Source organism: Rattus norvegicus, chromosome 20, assembly GCF_021556685.1.
Source record: "Rattus norvegicus strain SHRSP/BbbUtx chromosome 20, alternate assembly SHRSP_T2T, whole genome shotgun sequence".
Taxonomy (NCBI): Eukaryota; Metazoa; Chordata; class Mammalia; order Rodentia; family Muridae; genus Rattus; species Rattus norvegicus.
This window is the reverse complement of record NC_141553.1, coordinates 1398972-1415015: the sequence shown is the minus strand read 5'-3', so window position 1 is coordinate 1415015 and position 16044 is coordinate 1398972. Positions and strand designations below refer to the sequence as shown.

Genomic DNA, 16044 nt, shown 5'->3' with positions numbered 1-16044 from the left:
ATCTCTGTACTCCATCTCTTAGTAGGGTTATTTGGCTCTCTGGAGTCTAACTTCTTGAGCTCTTTGTACATACTGTATATTAGCCCTATATTGGATGTAGGACTGGTAAAGATCTTTTCCCAATCTCTTGGTTGCTCTTTTGCCTTAATGACAGTGTCCTTTGTCTTACAGAAGCTCTGCAGTTTTATGAGGTCCAATTTATTGATTCTTGATCTTAGGGCATAAGCCATTGGTGTTTTGTTCAGGAAATTTTCTCCAGTGCCCATGTGTTCGAGATGCTTCCCCACTTTTTCTTCTATTAGTTTGAGTGTATCTGGTTTGAGGTGGAGGTACTTGATCCACTTGGACTTAAGCTTTGTACAGGGTGATAAGCATGGATCGATCTGCATTCGTCTACATGCTGACCTCCAGTTGAACCAACACCACTTGCTGAAAATGTTATCTTTTTTCCATTGGATCGTTTTGGTTCCTTTGTCAAAAATCAAGTGACCATAGGTGTGTGGGTTCATTTCTGGGTCTTCAATTCTATTCCACTGATCTTCTGCCTGTCTCTTTACCAATAACATACAGTTTTTATGACTATTGCTCTGTAATACTGCTTGAGGTCAGGAATGGTAATTCCCCCACAAGTTCTTTTATTGTTGAGGATAGTTTTCAATATCCTGGGTTTTTCGTTATTTCAAATGAATTTGCAAATTGTTCTTTCTAGTTCTCTGAAGAATTGAGTTGGAATTTTGATGGGGATTGCATTGAATCTGTAGATTGCTTTTGGCAAATGGCCACTTTTACTATATTAATCCTGTCAATGCATGAGTATGGGAGATCTTTCCATCTTCTGAGATCTTCTTCAATTTCTTTCTTCAGAGATTTGATGTTCTTGTCACACAGATCTTTTACTTACTTGGTTAGAGTCACACAGAGGTATTTTACATTATTTGGGACTATTGTGAAGGATGCCATTTCCCTAATTTTGTTCTTAGCTTTCTCATCCTTTGAGTAGAGGAAGGCTACTGATGCGTTTGAATTAATTTTATACCTAGCCACTTTGCTGAAGTTGTTTATCAGGCTTAGTAGTTCTCTGGTGGAACTCTTGCAACCCAAACTTTCCTTTCTTTTTTTCTTTCCTCATTCCTCATCCTCCTCTTTAGGAATCCATCACCGAAGAAGGGCCTACTGGTCCAGGTCATAAAAGGTAAGATTTATTTTAACATAATCTGTGGAAGATTCTTTCTGCAAGGACAAGTTGTGGCCATGATAGAAAAGCTTTTCCAGCTGTAATAAATCAATCTAAATTAAATATGCCATATCTTACAGACGTTCCCTATTATATGTGTATAGATAAGATGGGGAGTGCATCATTGAGATTAGGAATAGATGTTTATTGTTTGTTGTATAAGTAACATAATTTGCTTTAGATACATGACACCAGTTAATATTTATTTAATTCTGTCACCTCATCGAATATTCTGAAATACTAAAACAATACATTTTGTAGTCTTTTTGTCTCCACTGGCATGTGGATTCAGGATTCTTCTTCTCATAACCCAGACAGATCTGTTTCTATGATACTGAACAGGATCTGTGATGATGTAGGGGGATTACTTAACCTTCAGTCAATGAAAATATCCTAGATATTACAAGAGAATTACAAGAAGGAGGAGGAAGCGGAAGAAGAGAAAGAAGGAGAAGGAGGAAGAGGAACAACAACAACAACAACAACAACAACAACAACAACAACGAGAAGGAGGATACAGAGAAGGAGGAGACAGAGATGGAAATGAAGATGAAGGAAGACAAAGATGAAGAAGTAGAAGAGGAAAGAAGCGTAGGAGGAAGAGGAGGAGAAGGAGGAAGAAGAGAAGAAAGAGGAAGAACTAGAATTTCATTTGGTTTATAGTTTTTGAGGGTCCAGGACATTGTTCTTGGTCCTGTCATTTTAGACAAATATCTAACTGGATGGAAGAGATTCTTACCTCATGCTCCACAAAGAGCATATAGAATGGGAGCTGGAGTAACTACTAAAGGCATATCCCTAGAAAGGAACTTCTTCAAGCAACATTCAACTTCCAAAAGTTTCCATAGTCTCCAAAACAGTGCCACTCCTTGAAAATAATGTCTTCATGTCAGTGCAGACTACTTTGACCTAAATTTTGATTCCCTCAAAGGCCCCAAAATGGTGGTTTTGCATTATTAAATTGAGTCTGAGATTTCAGTGGCAAGGTTGGAATATTATGGCTTAAAATGATGTGTTGTGTGTTAAGTTGATAAGAGATAGACTTGTGATTGTTCATCTTGAGAAGTTTTACAGGCATCAGAGTCACCCAGTGCCTATGTCTGTCATCACCCTACACACCCAACTAACAGGACCACACAGGGTCTCTTTCTCCTCCTCCCAGAGATTGATCTGCTGTTGCCAAACTACTGTCAGCTTTCCTCTGCAGCATAGTCTGCACCTTCAACCACATATAGCTTTATCTGTGAGTCTAAGCCACACCACAGAGAATTTCCTTGGCTCATCCTGACTTTCAGAGCTATCATTTAGTGAGTGTAGACTCCAAAGACATCCAAAGAGAAGTCTTTGACGCTTGGAGACATAAAAACTTAAGGGCATTTGACTATCTATTCAGTTGGGTTTATCCAATCATGAGAATTCTAAATTCCTTGATCATAGATGTGTCCAATGACAAGGGCTGTTTTCCCAGCCACTTGAAAGGTTGACCAGGAAAGTAACACATTCAAAGCCTTCCCTGTCTCAAAAAAAAAAAAAAAGAAAGAAAGAAAGAAAGAAAGAAAGAAAGAAAAATCATTTCCAGGCTCTCTCTTTCCCTCTTCCTGGCAAGATTTCTCAAGATGAACACTTCTATAGTACCTACCAGTGAGCAAGCTGCAAAGGGCAGCACCCCATTCTACTGCATATTCTTGCTCCATGGACCAGCGATTTCCCATGAAATGTCATGTAGTCCACCTGTGAAGTACTACAAAGACTTTTCTTTCTTTTTTTATTTTTCTTATTTTATTTTATTTTATTTTATTTTTTGCTTAAAATCCTACTGATGTGGGGAAATGCACCCTCTCCCATCCTTTTGATTAGAATCCTACTTTGGATATTATTTCTTTTATAGACCTTAAGTTCAACATTTCTGGATCTATTTTGTTCTCTTCCTCCTGTTTCCTGTTGTATGCCATTCCCTTACACTACCCAAACCCCTGATGCTTTGTGAATATGCAGGACATTACTTGACATCTGCCATTTTACAGTTCTCTTTGTCATTTATCTCAATTATTTGCCTTCTCATTTGAAAAATCAGAAATTAGGACAAACTTTAAAAAATTACCCTTAACTCCTCTTTCAACTATATTTCTAGTTGGACAGCTGTAGCTGCTTGTATTCTAATGCTAATTATGTTCCCCCAAAAACCTGTTTGCATGGGACCTGCTGCTTCTGTGAACCTGCCCTCCCCTCTCCCCATTTGGTTCTAATTGGTAAATAAAGATGCCAATAGCCAATAGCTGGATAGGACAGACAGAGGCATGATTTTAGGATTCCCAGGAAGGAGGGAGAGAGAGATCTGCCATAACAGGACAGTGCAGAGAAGAGGAGAGACACCATGTCTGAGAAAATTGCAGGGCAGAGAGGCATAGCCATTTTGCAAAGGAGCCATGAGTGGGACTGAGAGGTCAGCCCAACTGGGTCTGGAGCAACTAAGATAGAACAAAATTAGTAAGTAATAACTGAGGATTAAGCACATGGAGGTTAGGCAGTGGTCTATCTATTGTGCTGTTTAACTTTTATTAAAATATAAAGGCTCTGTGTGTGTCTTTCATTCAGGGACATAAACGATTGGGTTAGCAGAACCCACTGCCAGGCTTTATGAACCATTATTTCAATGGCCCACAATGGCTTCACATTAAAATCTTCAAAATATAAAGTCATTATAATTTCATCATATTTTAGAGTAGTGGCTTTTTTTATTGTGATTTATTCACATGCTCATATCATTATACTTCGTTCTTCTATGCCCCATCCATTACCCAGAATTACAGTTTCTTGAACAATAGATGAATCCAATGAGATGGGCTGTATCCACAGTAACTTGAGAAGTTGACCAGGAAACCAGCACATTCAAAGCATTCTTAAGCATCAGTCAATTCCAGGTCAGCATGAAAATTTTGTGAAACCTTGTCTCAAACAAAACAAGACAAAACAGCAAAATGAAATCAAAACAAATCAGAAAGAGGCTTAGGGAAATAGTTGAGTACTAAAGTGTATAGCTCTCACTAAAGGCATAGCTTGTGTGAGATTTTGGGTTCAAAATCTCTTAAAGTTATTTTATTGATCACATTATAGAACTAAGGTGGCCTTATAGATAAATGTACCTATTAATATTCATCTATTCAAAACATGGGCAAAACTGGCATATTTTGTTATACCTCATCCATTGTGTGCTGTGAGGGAGGGGAGAGAATACACCAGTGGGCTCCTGAAACAGCAAAATCTTTCATACTCCCACTACATAAACAGAGTCACTGATCTATCAGGACCACCAGACAAGGACTCCTATTTCTTTTGGCAGTACCAAGCAGGGTCCAAAGCAGAGTCTATAAACACAAAACCTGCAAGCAAATGAGCCGTGTTTGTTACAGTTTTCATTTTTGCCAATCAGAACTCAGGGATTCTGGACTTTCACAAGTGTTCTATCATTGTCCTCTGACATTGAATGTAAATGGTTTTGCCAAAACAATCAAATGAACTTGTTGTTTCTTTTTATTAGGGGGTATTATATTTTGGATAATCATTGTCACTTAGAGAAGAGGTTGTTAGCAGATATGTTTTGGGCTAACTATTGTTGGTCAGCTTAGGTAAAATGAAGTCTGAAGTCAAAATGGCAATACTTAAGACAAGCTCCCTTTATCTGCTCCCAGCAATTTGGATAATTGATTTTACATATAAACAAATAGGGAAGGATACCAAGTCGGGTTCATCAATGTTTATCTCCCAAACAAATTCAGAGTTGGCATTTTATAGGGAGTACCTGGTTTGTTCCAATTTCCATCTTGTATATAGATTGGAATTTTAAATACAGTTGAGCCACATTTACTCATGTATTCATTCTCTTACTTGGTCATCTTTTTATTTACATCATACAGTTGCAGAATCAAAAAAGTTCACACTTCAGTATTCACATTAATTGCTGGTGTTTTAATATTCCAGAATAACTTAGTAGATTTCTTCGATTCAAAGCTGTATTCTGATTTTCCTATTCAGAGCACCCCTCACTTCCTTGTTCCTCAGAGTATAGATAAGTGGATTGAGTGCAGGAGTGACCACAGTGTACATGACAGCAATGATCCTGTCCTTTTCCAGGGAGCTCCTTGAATCAGGATTGATATAGATGAAGAGAACAGGAGCATAGAAAATAATGACAACCATGACGTGAGAGGCACAAGTGGACAATGCTTTGTGCAACATGCTGCAAGAACGGGTCTTTAGAAAGAGATAGGTGATGATGTAGAAATAGGAGAGAAATGTCAGAAAGAAGAGGGCAATGGCAACGGTCCCTGTGAATGTATTGAGCAGCCACCTGTTGAGTTCAGTGTTTCCACAGGCCAACTCCAATAATGGCTTAACATCACAGAAGAAATGATGGACGTGGTTAGAACCACAAAAACTTAATTGAGACGTCAATATGGAGTGAAGCAGAGCAGGAATAAAAGGAATGGCCCAGATGACAACAGTCAACTGGATGCACACATGACTATTCATGATGGAAGGGTAGTGGAGTGGTCTGCAGATAGCCACAAAGCGGTCAAATGCCATGACTGTCAGCAGCAGGGCCTCTGTGCTACCCAGGAAGTGGAAGAGATAAAGCTGAGTTATGCATCCCAAGAAGGAAATTGCTTTGCTTGTGGAGAAGAAGTTCTCAAGCATCTTTGGCACTGTCACAGTGGAGAAGCAGATATCTACACATGCTAGGTTTCCCAGGAAGAAATACATAGGTGAATGGAGTCTCGGATCCAAGATGATGATCATCAGGATGGATCCATTCCCAAACACATTGACAAAGTACATGACCAGGAACGTGAGAAAGAGAATAGGGTTTAATTCTTGAATGTCTGTCACCCCCATGAGGAGAAATTCAGTGACCAATGTTTGGTTCAGTAACGCTTAAAAAGAAAAGATAGAATAGTTTGTGGAACACTAACCTTTGTCCATCTGTCTTTCTCAGCAATACTTTTCTTGCCAACCCAAACACAGTTTGTGTGAGTAGTTTCTATAACCCACAAAGTTCCTGTGAAGAATTAATGTATTTGCCTATCATACTATTAAATATTAAGTCTAAATTTCTGCTGTATATTCCTATTCAAACGTATTTTAACTTGTTATATTTTTTTACTAATAATATCCTTTTTTTTTCAGAGATGGGGACCGAACCCAGGGCCTTGCGCGTGCTAGGCAAGCACTCTACCACTGAGCTAAATCCCCAACCCCTAATAATATCTTTTTATTGGAGATGCAGAACCGGTACCATCCTACCATTTTCTCTAGCTGTATTTACATTTTGATCCAACTTTCTTTTCATCTCTTTTTGTCCCTAACTGGTAGTAGCTTTAAAAATATCCCACCAGGCAGACAGCCTCTAAAAGTAGGAACATTCTTGAAGGGTTTTAACATGAAGAAAGTAGTCAGGGATAAATTTGTTTCAATCACAGAGTTAATAGAAAAGTATAGACAGTTTTATCACAACAGCAATTCCACTTCATCGACGGATGTATATGGTGTAGACACATCTTTGCACTGATTTGTTTCTTAATCATAATTGAGCAAGATGAGGTAAGAAACATGACCACATTAATTTCTGAAGTCTAACCAGATCAGATTTGTTGTAGCAATAGTGTCTTACATTAATCTGAACCATTAAGAACCTTAGAAATAGATCCCTAAGATGTTCTCTGATCTCCAAATGCACCCACCACAACTCAAGCAGTTCCCTCCCTCCGTTTCTTGATTGCTGGGGTTAAAATCATACTGCTTTGCTGACCCAAGACACTTTCTGCATAATAAATTGTGCTTTATGATATTTCTATTCTCCAGCTTACACTGAGACTAAAGAAAACCCTTTCCAGGTCACAGAGTATTTGAATAAGAAAATGTCTTCTCTGTGGACCCAGCAAAGTTCTCTCATTTTATCAGGAGGAACTACAAATACCTATGGCTTTAGTAGTTTTGAACTCTTGGCTTCTCTGTTACCTATTTGAGCTCATTCTTCAAACATTGAGGAGGTTCACTTAACTCTCTGCTAGCATCACTAATGGGACCATGGTAAACAACTTTCTTGTGTTTTACCTTCCCAAAAGTCAGGCTGCCTTAAATCATCCCACTCTAAAGTTTCCAGGGCGGATCCGCCCTCCCAATTTTAAGACCGTTTCCTCTCTATGAAATTAATTCCTGGCATTCTTTCCTATCAAATGAAGCCTTGTTTTCTCCTACAGAAATAAATAATTTTCATTTTACCTGCATAATCAGAAAAGAAGTGTCTTCAATGAATATTAAATGTTTTGAAAAATAAGTGAATTGGAAAAGTTTTCCTACTTAATAGTACACTCAGAACTTACTAAAAGAAAGGTAACTTTTAAAATTGCCCTCAGTATTAAGGAAAGTACCTGTATTGCTTCCCCGAGATACACTGGTAGAAGCAGACATAGCTGTGAGAAGTGGTTCTTCTGGTTCCTTTCATCAAAGGTGTCCTGGATTCACTCTGTGTACATAAAAGAAGAATGAGAATCAGTGTGTGGAGCGTCCGTGCTGTTGGGAGGCACAGAGAAAACTCCCTAAACTGCACTGGAGTTAGACAAAGGCTGACACCAGGGAGAGTCCTACAAGAGAGGAACCACACTGGGTGAATATTCAATTTGTACATCTAAAACTATAAAGTTAATGAACTGGAGAAAATGTGTAAGGGGCCTGATGGATACTAAGCTTTATAGCTGGAAGACAGTCTGAGAAATGATGTAATCACCAGAGTCCCTTTGTGAAGGCTGCCTTCAAACAACTCAGGGCATTTTCTTTAATGATCATGCATATTTTTTCTGTTTATTAACACAACAGTTTGTTCTTCTTAAAAATTCAACTCCTCTGAGCATGGCTATTTATGAATCTTTAGACCAGAAAACAAAGCAGTTCTAAAAATATATATCAAAAACCCCATTTATCTAATTTTCAAGGAACTATAGCATTTGCAATGGTCAAAGCTACTAATTCTGTTCAGAACCTTCAATATTTGGGGATCTTAGTTTGCCTTTAGAGAGTGTTTAATTAAATATGGTGATGAATTGAGACAAAGTGCTGTAATACAATGCAGAATCCAAACAACTTTTGCAATCCTTACACACAGTGAGGAATTCATCTCAAGACTAACTCTAGGGGAACCAACACAGAACCCTCAGTATTGATGTTTGATGTTGCAGCCAGATAACCCTCAAAAGTACAAAAATTATAGGAAATTTCCAAGTTTACTTCTAGTGCATTCACTTACCTGACTATTATTTGTTAAGACCACAAGTGACAAAGGTTCTAAACTTTGTGTACACAAATTGCACAGGTTGCAATATACTGGAAGTGACAGTTCATGTTGTGGTTCTGGACTACGTTTCATCTCCTGAATCCCTTTGTGCCATCAACAATCCTCCTGGTGTTTTAATGAGACAGATCTGGAGACATATAAACCCCAAGGGGGCTCATCCCCTGGTACTGAGTTGAATGAGTATGGAAATAAACAAGGTACATTTTCCCACTTGCAAAAGGAAGGTTTAATGTAGGGCAATTCCTCTGTGGTTCTCTATTTTTCCAAGCTACATTGGCACCTGTCCTATGAGATAAGATAAGCTAAGGCCCCAGCTTGGCTACTGCTTTGTAGAGACCGTCATGAAATATTTACTAGTACTTTTAGCATAGGATCTTTCATGTTTATTTTCTTTTAGTCCTCCAAATGTTGTAACTTTTACATTTGTTACACGAACAATTTCACATTTACTATGTTAAAGTTCAAGTTATTGCAAGTTATCTTTGTACTTGATGACTCAGTCAGACACACTGGGCTCTATTTTGTAGTTCTGTTTAACCCATGGATATTTTCTTTACATTCTTTCCCAATGGTATTTATTCACTAAATGTGGTATTAGGCTACATGAGGACCTTCACACTGAAGTAGGTGATAGCCATTGAACATCCTCTATCGTGCACATTCTTACGTGTCTCTTATTTCCTTCCTGTGCCCTCTTCCATCATGTTATTCCCTCTGGTTTCTCTAGAATCTAGATAGTTTTGCTTCTATTTCACGTCATATATACATACATGATATTCTGTGTCTATATAAAATGTAGATGTAATCTAGGAACCCCAACTGCTAGGTTTTTATGCTAACAACATAACTTTGTTTTTCCTTATAACAGAAAAGTTCTATTTGTGTGTGTGTGTGTGTGTGTGTGTGTGTGTGTGTTATGTAACATTTTCTTTATCCATTCCTCAGTACACAGACACCTAGGTTTGTTTTATACTTTACATATTTTAAATAGTGTTGTACAAGTGTCTATGTGATATGTTGATTTGGAATTCCTTCAGTCCTATCCCTGAGTGGAATTTCTGGGGTAACATAACAAAAATGTTTTCAGTTCACCTCTTAATCATGAATGTTGGGGAGGGGAAGTAAAAGCCTGTACTGAAGATTGGCTCAGCCTCAATAGCAGCCTCAGGTGATAGTTCCCATTGTCTCCCACAGTCATTCTTTAGTCCCTTTGCCTAGGGAGGTATGTAAAGCTCCTTATCTGCTTGCCTCAGGAAAATGTGACGAAGGAATTTCAAAATGACTCCTTTTCATCCCTCTGATTTAAAGAAATGATTCAAGAAGAAAAATTAAATTGGTTCTTTAGAATTGGAGAAAATTACTTTTTCTCCCCCAATCTGGTTTGTGAAACTTTAATCTACTGTATTTCCAGGAGAGAGAGAGAGAGAGAGAGAGAGAGAGAGAGAGAGAGAGAGAGAGAGAATATGAATGCATGACTAGATAGCTCAGAGACCTAAGGTAAAACCAAACAATACTGCTATAAAAACAAACAGACAAATAAAATGAATACATAAATAGTATCAATAAAATGACTCCTAATGTTATTCTGCTATACTCAAAGATCAGTGCCTAAATAATCATGACCAGAAAAGTTTCATTCTACAGCAGACAGAAAAAGATGCAGAGTCCCTTATCCAGACATTGCTCAGGAAGAGAATCCTTGGAGTGCATAGATCTAAATGGGATGTCTCCATCAGATCCCTCCCATCAGAGCTCAAGGAGCCCCATTGGAAGAGGAAGCATAAAAGCCTTAGGGAATGGAGGACACTAGAACAAGACCCCCCTGAATCAACTAAGCAATGCTCATATGAACTCATAGATATGGGAGCAGGAAGCATGAAGCCTTCAGGGCTCTGCAAGAGGTCCTGTGCATACATAGTATAGCTTTCAGTTTGGTACTTTTATGGGGCTCTTGAGTGTGTGAATGAGTGGGTCTCTGATTCATGTGACTTGGGTTTCATTTCCTTTTTTGGGTTGCCTTGTCCAGCCTTGATGTGATGATTTTTGTTTTATCTTATTATTTTGCCATGTTTGGACAATAACACTTAGAAACCTACGATTTTCTAATGAAAAACAGAAAGGGAGTAGATCTTGAGGGGAGGGGAGTTAGGGAAGAACTGGGAGCAGTAGAAGACAGGGAAACTATAAATCGGATCTATTGTTATTGTATGAGAAAAGAGAAAAAAAACATAATAATTTTATTCCCTTCACTAATATGTATTAACCAAAAGATACAAACAGAATACAAGTACAATTTATTTATCTTAAAAATGGATGGTGCACACATATTTCTTAACCTAACCAAATTACATTCAATAAAATATTAAAATCAGTTTAAGATAGGCAAAGGTTATAAACTGATACCCACAAATACATTCAAGAAAAAGATTCAGTGGCTAGTGCCATACATGGTCGAGGGTCCTTTGGATTTTCTGATAAAACATCATTTCATACCACCATAAATGTTTCCTATATATGTTTCTTTGTCCAATTTTCTTTATAACGTATGTTATTAAATTCGACAAATCTAGCTGTTTCTAAACCTTTTCACTCCCTGGTTATGTCTCACAAGAGTTCTTGCAATTGCTTCAAGTCAGAGCCATTTTCTCACCTTCCTATATAATGCACTCCTCACTTCCTTGTTTCTCAAGGTGTAGATGAGTGGATTGAGAGCAGGAGTGACCACACTGTACATGATGGCAATGATTCTGTCCTGATCCGGAGCACTGCCTGAGGTGGGACAGATGTAGGTGAAGAGAACAGGAGCATAGAACAGAATAACAACCATGAAGTGAGAGGCACAAGTAGACAGTGCTTTGTGGAGCATGCTACAAGAACGGGTCTTGAGGAAAAGATAAGTGATGATGTAGAAATAGGAGAGAAATGTCAGAAAAAAGGGAGTGAGGGCAATGGTGCCCGTGACTGTATTGAGCAGCCAAAGGTTGAGCTCAGTGTTTCCACAGGCCAGCTCCAGCAATGGCTTAATATCACAGAAGAAATGATGGACATGATTGGGACCACAGAAGCTCAGACGAGATGTCATTACAGAGTGAAGCAGGGCATGTAAGAAGCCCATGATCCAGATAGTCACAGTCATGTGACTACAGAGCTGGCGATTCATGATGACAGAATAGTGGAGTGGTCTGCAGATAGCCACAAAGCGGTCAAATGCCATCACTGGCAGCAGCAGGGCCTCAGTGCTACCCAGGAAGTGGAAGAAATGAAGCTGAGTTATGCATCCCAAGAAGGAAATTGCTTTGCTTGTGGAGAGGAGGTTCTCCAACATCTTTGGCACTGTCACAGTGGAGTAGCAGATATCTAGACATGCTAGGTTTCCCAGGAAGAAGTACATAGGTGAGTGGAGCCTTGGATCCAAGATGACAATCATCAGGATGGCTCCATTCCCAGTTATATTGACAGAGTAGATGGTGAAGAAAATCACAAAGAGAATAGGGTTTAATTCTTGTATGTCTGTTACTCCTAGGAGGAGAAATTCAGTGACTGAGGTTTGATTGGACATCACCTGTAAGAAAGCACAATTATTATACAATGCTACTCTGCATGTTGATCAGTCTTTCTGGCCAGAGATTTTCTTTTCATAACCAAAGATTTTCAGAGTGAATTATTGTTTTCCATGATGTCTTTTCAAGTTTTTCCTAATATTTACCCATTATTATGTTAAGTAAAATGTTACATAAGTGTCTGTCATGGGTTGTGATCAAGCAACTTCTAATTTACTACATTATCCCTAATCACTTCCTTTTTGGTTAGTGACTTTGAGTAGAACACAAGCCCATCACACTTTCTTTATGTGAACCTTTTTTCTTTTTAAGCAAAAATCTGTTCATTATTCACTCAAATTAAAGCTATATGAACTATGTTATCTTGCATTGTGTGTTTCAGAGCTCTAGAGACAGTGACCACATGGTAACTGTTCTGAGTCTCCAGAGGTCAGCTGACTACATAGCGCTTTCTATTCAGTGAAGCAAGGATCTTTGAAGACATCAGTGCTTGCAGTTCAGTTCAGAGAGAACTTATACAAAAAGAAGCCGAAGACATCTAGGCAGATCAGGTAAGAGAATGCTCACCCATGGTATCATTGTATCACCATCTTTAAAAGATGCAGGAGCTGATTGGAAGGGCTTGCACTGGTCTCTAAAGAAGGGACAGTGGGATAAGGTCTTCCTTGAATGCAGCGAAATATGCAATGAATGACTTATAAAATGCAGCAAATAGGCTTAAAAATCTCAAAATGTCACAAGGTGAACCTGGTACTTGGGAACATGGTGAAAGGATTCAATTACTTCATGCTTTATTATACACATTGCACTTCAGCGTGGCTAATTATTGATGAAGCATTTCTTATTTTAAGAAACATTTTTGCTGTTAAATGTAGGGAGAATGTTAATCTCCTATGAAGTAACAGAAGTACATGATAGTCACAAGTGACTGCTGGAATCAGTAAGTGTGGCAGAGCTCTTTTTTTTTTTTTATTGTTGAGGATAGTCTTAGCTATCCTGGGTTTTTTGTTATTCCAGATGAATTTGCAAATTGTTCTGTCTAAGTATTTGAAGAATTGGATTGGTATTTTGATGGGGATTGCATTGAATCTGTAGATCGCTTTTGGTAAAATGGCCATTTTTACTATATTAATCCTGCCAATCCATGAGCATGGGAGATCTTTCCATCTTCTGAGGTCTTCTTCAATTTCTTTCTTCAGTGTCTTGAAGTTCTTATTGTACAGATCTTTTACTTGCTTGGTTAAAGTCACACCGAGGTACTTTATATTATTTGGGTCTATTATGAAGGGTGTCGTTTCCCTAATTTCTTTCTCGGCTTGTTTCTCTTTTGTGTAGAGGAAGGCTACTGATTTATTTGAGTTAATTTTATATCCAGCCACTTTGCTGAAGTTGTTTATCAGCTTTAGTAGTTCTCTGGTGGAACTTTTATGTGAACATTTACATTTTGACCCTATCTTCTCTTTATCTCTTAAGTTGGCTCCAACAAGGAGTAGCTTTTTTTTTCCTATTTTCTTTTTTTTGTCCTTTTTTTATTGGATATTTCTTTATTTACATTTCAAATGTTATTCCCTTTCCTGGTTTCCTGTCCATAAGGTCCCTATCCTTTCCCTCTCCCCTTCTATAAGGGTGTTCCCCTCCCTATCCACTCCCCTTATGGCCTCCCAACATTCCCTTACACTGGGGGTCCAACCTTGGCAGGACCAAGGGCTTCAAGGAGTAGCCTTTAAATAGTCCCTTTAAAGAAAAGAACTATTGCACTGAAGGAATTGACCAATGTCATTCCATGAAATTAAAATATCCTGCATAGCAAAGATGCTATCCATAGAGTCTAAAGAATGAGCAAAAGTATTCTCTAGGTATACTTCAGGCAAAGGATTAGTAGCTAAAGTATGTAATAGATTGCAAACCCAGAAAACTCTACTAATCAATAAATGAACCAAATATCCAAATGGACATTTCTCACAAAAAAGAGAGATGAATGGCTAATACATAGTTTTAAAGTGTTCGAGTTCTTTAGCTACCAAAGAAATGCAAGTTAACCTACTTTCAGATTTCTCTCATTCTGGACAGGATGGCCTTCATTAAGAAAGCAGTGGACAACAAATGCTGGTGAGGAATGTAAAGTTGTGTGTAGTCACCATGGAAATCAGGCTGGTTGTTTCTCTAAAAATTAAATGAAGAACCACCATGTGATCCAGCTCTATTGAATCTGGGATGAACCCAATGGACTCTACATCCTATTACAGACATAGTTGCACATGCATGAACAATCCTGCTGCATTCCCTATGGTCAGGATAGTGAATCAATCAGCCTAGATGTTCATCAACTAACAATGAATAATGAAAACATGGTACTTATGCACAATGAAATTTTGGATTTGCAGGAACTGTGATGTTAACCAGGCAACTAAGGCACAGACAAGCAAATGCCATATGTTCTCTCTCATATTCAGTCCTACTTAAATATGTAGATCCAAGTGGATGTAAACATGGGTAAAAAAACAGAAAACTAGAAAGAGGACCATGTTACTAGGAAAAGAAGAGCTTTAAAGAAAGGAATGTGGAAGAGAGTGGAACAATGTGGAAGGGAAATACAGGGGACCAACATAAGAGGAGGAGACAGGGAGATGGGGGTAGGGAGAGTCAACCAAAATAAAATGTTTGAAAATCCCATGTGTATATCCATTATCTTGCAAACTAATTTAAAGGACAAAATCAATATATTTTAATGCATAAAAATGCAAAGAAAAGGGGTTGGGGATTTAGCTCAGTGGTAGAGCGCTTGCCCAGAAAGCGCAAGGCCCTGGGTTCGGTCCTCAGCTCTGGAAAAAAAAAGAAAGAGAAAAAAAATGCAAAGAAAAAGCTATGTTTCGATATGGTAGTAATCATACTTTGTCTATGTAAAATGAAGAGAAAATAAAAATGTCCTAATTCAGAATTTTTTTTTCAATCCAGGAAACATCATCAAAGCAGATGATCACAGTAACCAAAGATTCTGACAGTATTTGCGTATATTCTTCCCAACTTTATTTGATGTTGGGATTCAAGTTTCATAAAATAAACATTTCCAAGTTAAATTTCTAATGGTATGTCAATGCATGTAAATGCAAAGCACTGCTATAAGATGTCTTCCTAAATCTTATTTATTTATTTATTCATTGATTGAGGTACAGTGACCTTCTAAAAATGTAGGTCATTGATTTGTCAGTCAAGACTTGACTGACTTGACATAGAGCTCCAGAAATGCTCCCTGTATTTCTCCAGGTCCCTGTTCTCAAACAGAGACTTCCACATCCATTCTTTATTGCTGAGTGTTAAGGATCTAAACCTGCGTTTTCCTGCTTGTGTAGTGAGCACTTAACACTTCCCCAGAGCTCTTCCTCTGTGGCTTGCTTTTTTGTTTGTTTATTGGGTCATAGTCTCCATATAAGCAGTTTTCCTGCCTCAGCTTTCCAAGTGCTGGTCTTACAATCCTGTGTGGCTCAGACAGGTCCAAGTTACTTCTTGCATTATACATTGGGCTTTCTTGTGCTTTTGTTTTCCAAGATGTCCTGAAGTTTTATTTTAATCCCAGGGACCCTAGATCAGAAAAGCTCTTCCTATGTAGACTCAGTAGTCCCTCCCTCATTGCACCAGCAGCAACTGCCAAATCCTCATTTTAGTATGCTTGAAATCCTGTCTTTTTTGAGGTCTAGCTTCTTGGGCCCTTTGCCCACTAATCAAAACATAGTTTACTTGACAGGTACTAAAGAACTTTCCTCTTTTCTCTTCTAGCTCCATCAGTGTGACAATGGTATTTATGTCCTCTTCTTTGATCCCAGAACCTTGTCTGCTTCATCAGTTTCCTCCTCAGATTATGGAAATATCCAGCTCTTTGATCATCAAAAAACATGTTTTCAAAT

The 16044-nt window shown here is 38.2% G+C and overlaps 2 protein-coding genes and 1 long non-coding RNA gene across 3 annotated transcripts; 1 reads left to right on the top strand and 2 right to left on the bottom strand.

Moving 5' to 3' along the window:
- The first annotated feature begins 1148 nt into the window (after positions 1-1148).
- LOC147998426 (uncharacterized) lies at positions 1149-14968 on the top strand. Its single transcript, XR_015645105.1, has 4 exons — positions 1149-1192; positions 6419-7898; positions 12525-12693; positions 14213-14968. It is a non-coding gene; the product is annotated as an uncharacterized LOC147998426 (long non-coding RNA).
- Positions 5237-6127, bottom strand: Or12d14c (olfactory receptor family 12 subfamily D member 14C). Its single transcript, NM_001006599.1, is given in 1 exon segment — positions 5237-6127. A coding segment is annotated over 1 exon segment (891 nt).
- On the bottom strand, positions 11215-12141 carry Or12d2c (olfactory receptor family 12 subfamily D member 2C). Its single transcript, NM_001001422.1, has one exon. It carries the CDS (start codon positions 12139-12141, stop codon positions 11215-11217), a length of 927 nt encoding a protein of 308 aa, NP_001001422.1.
- Positions 14969-16044: the final 1076 nt, after the last annotated feature.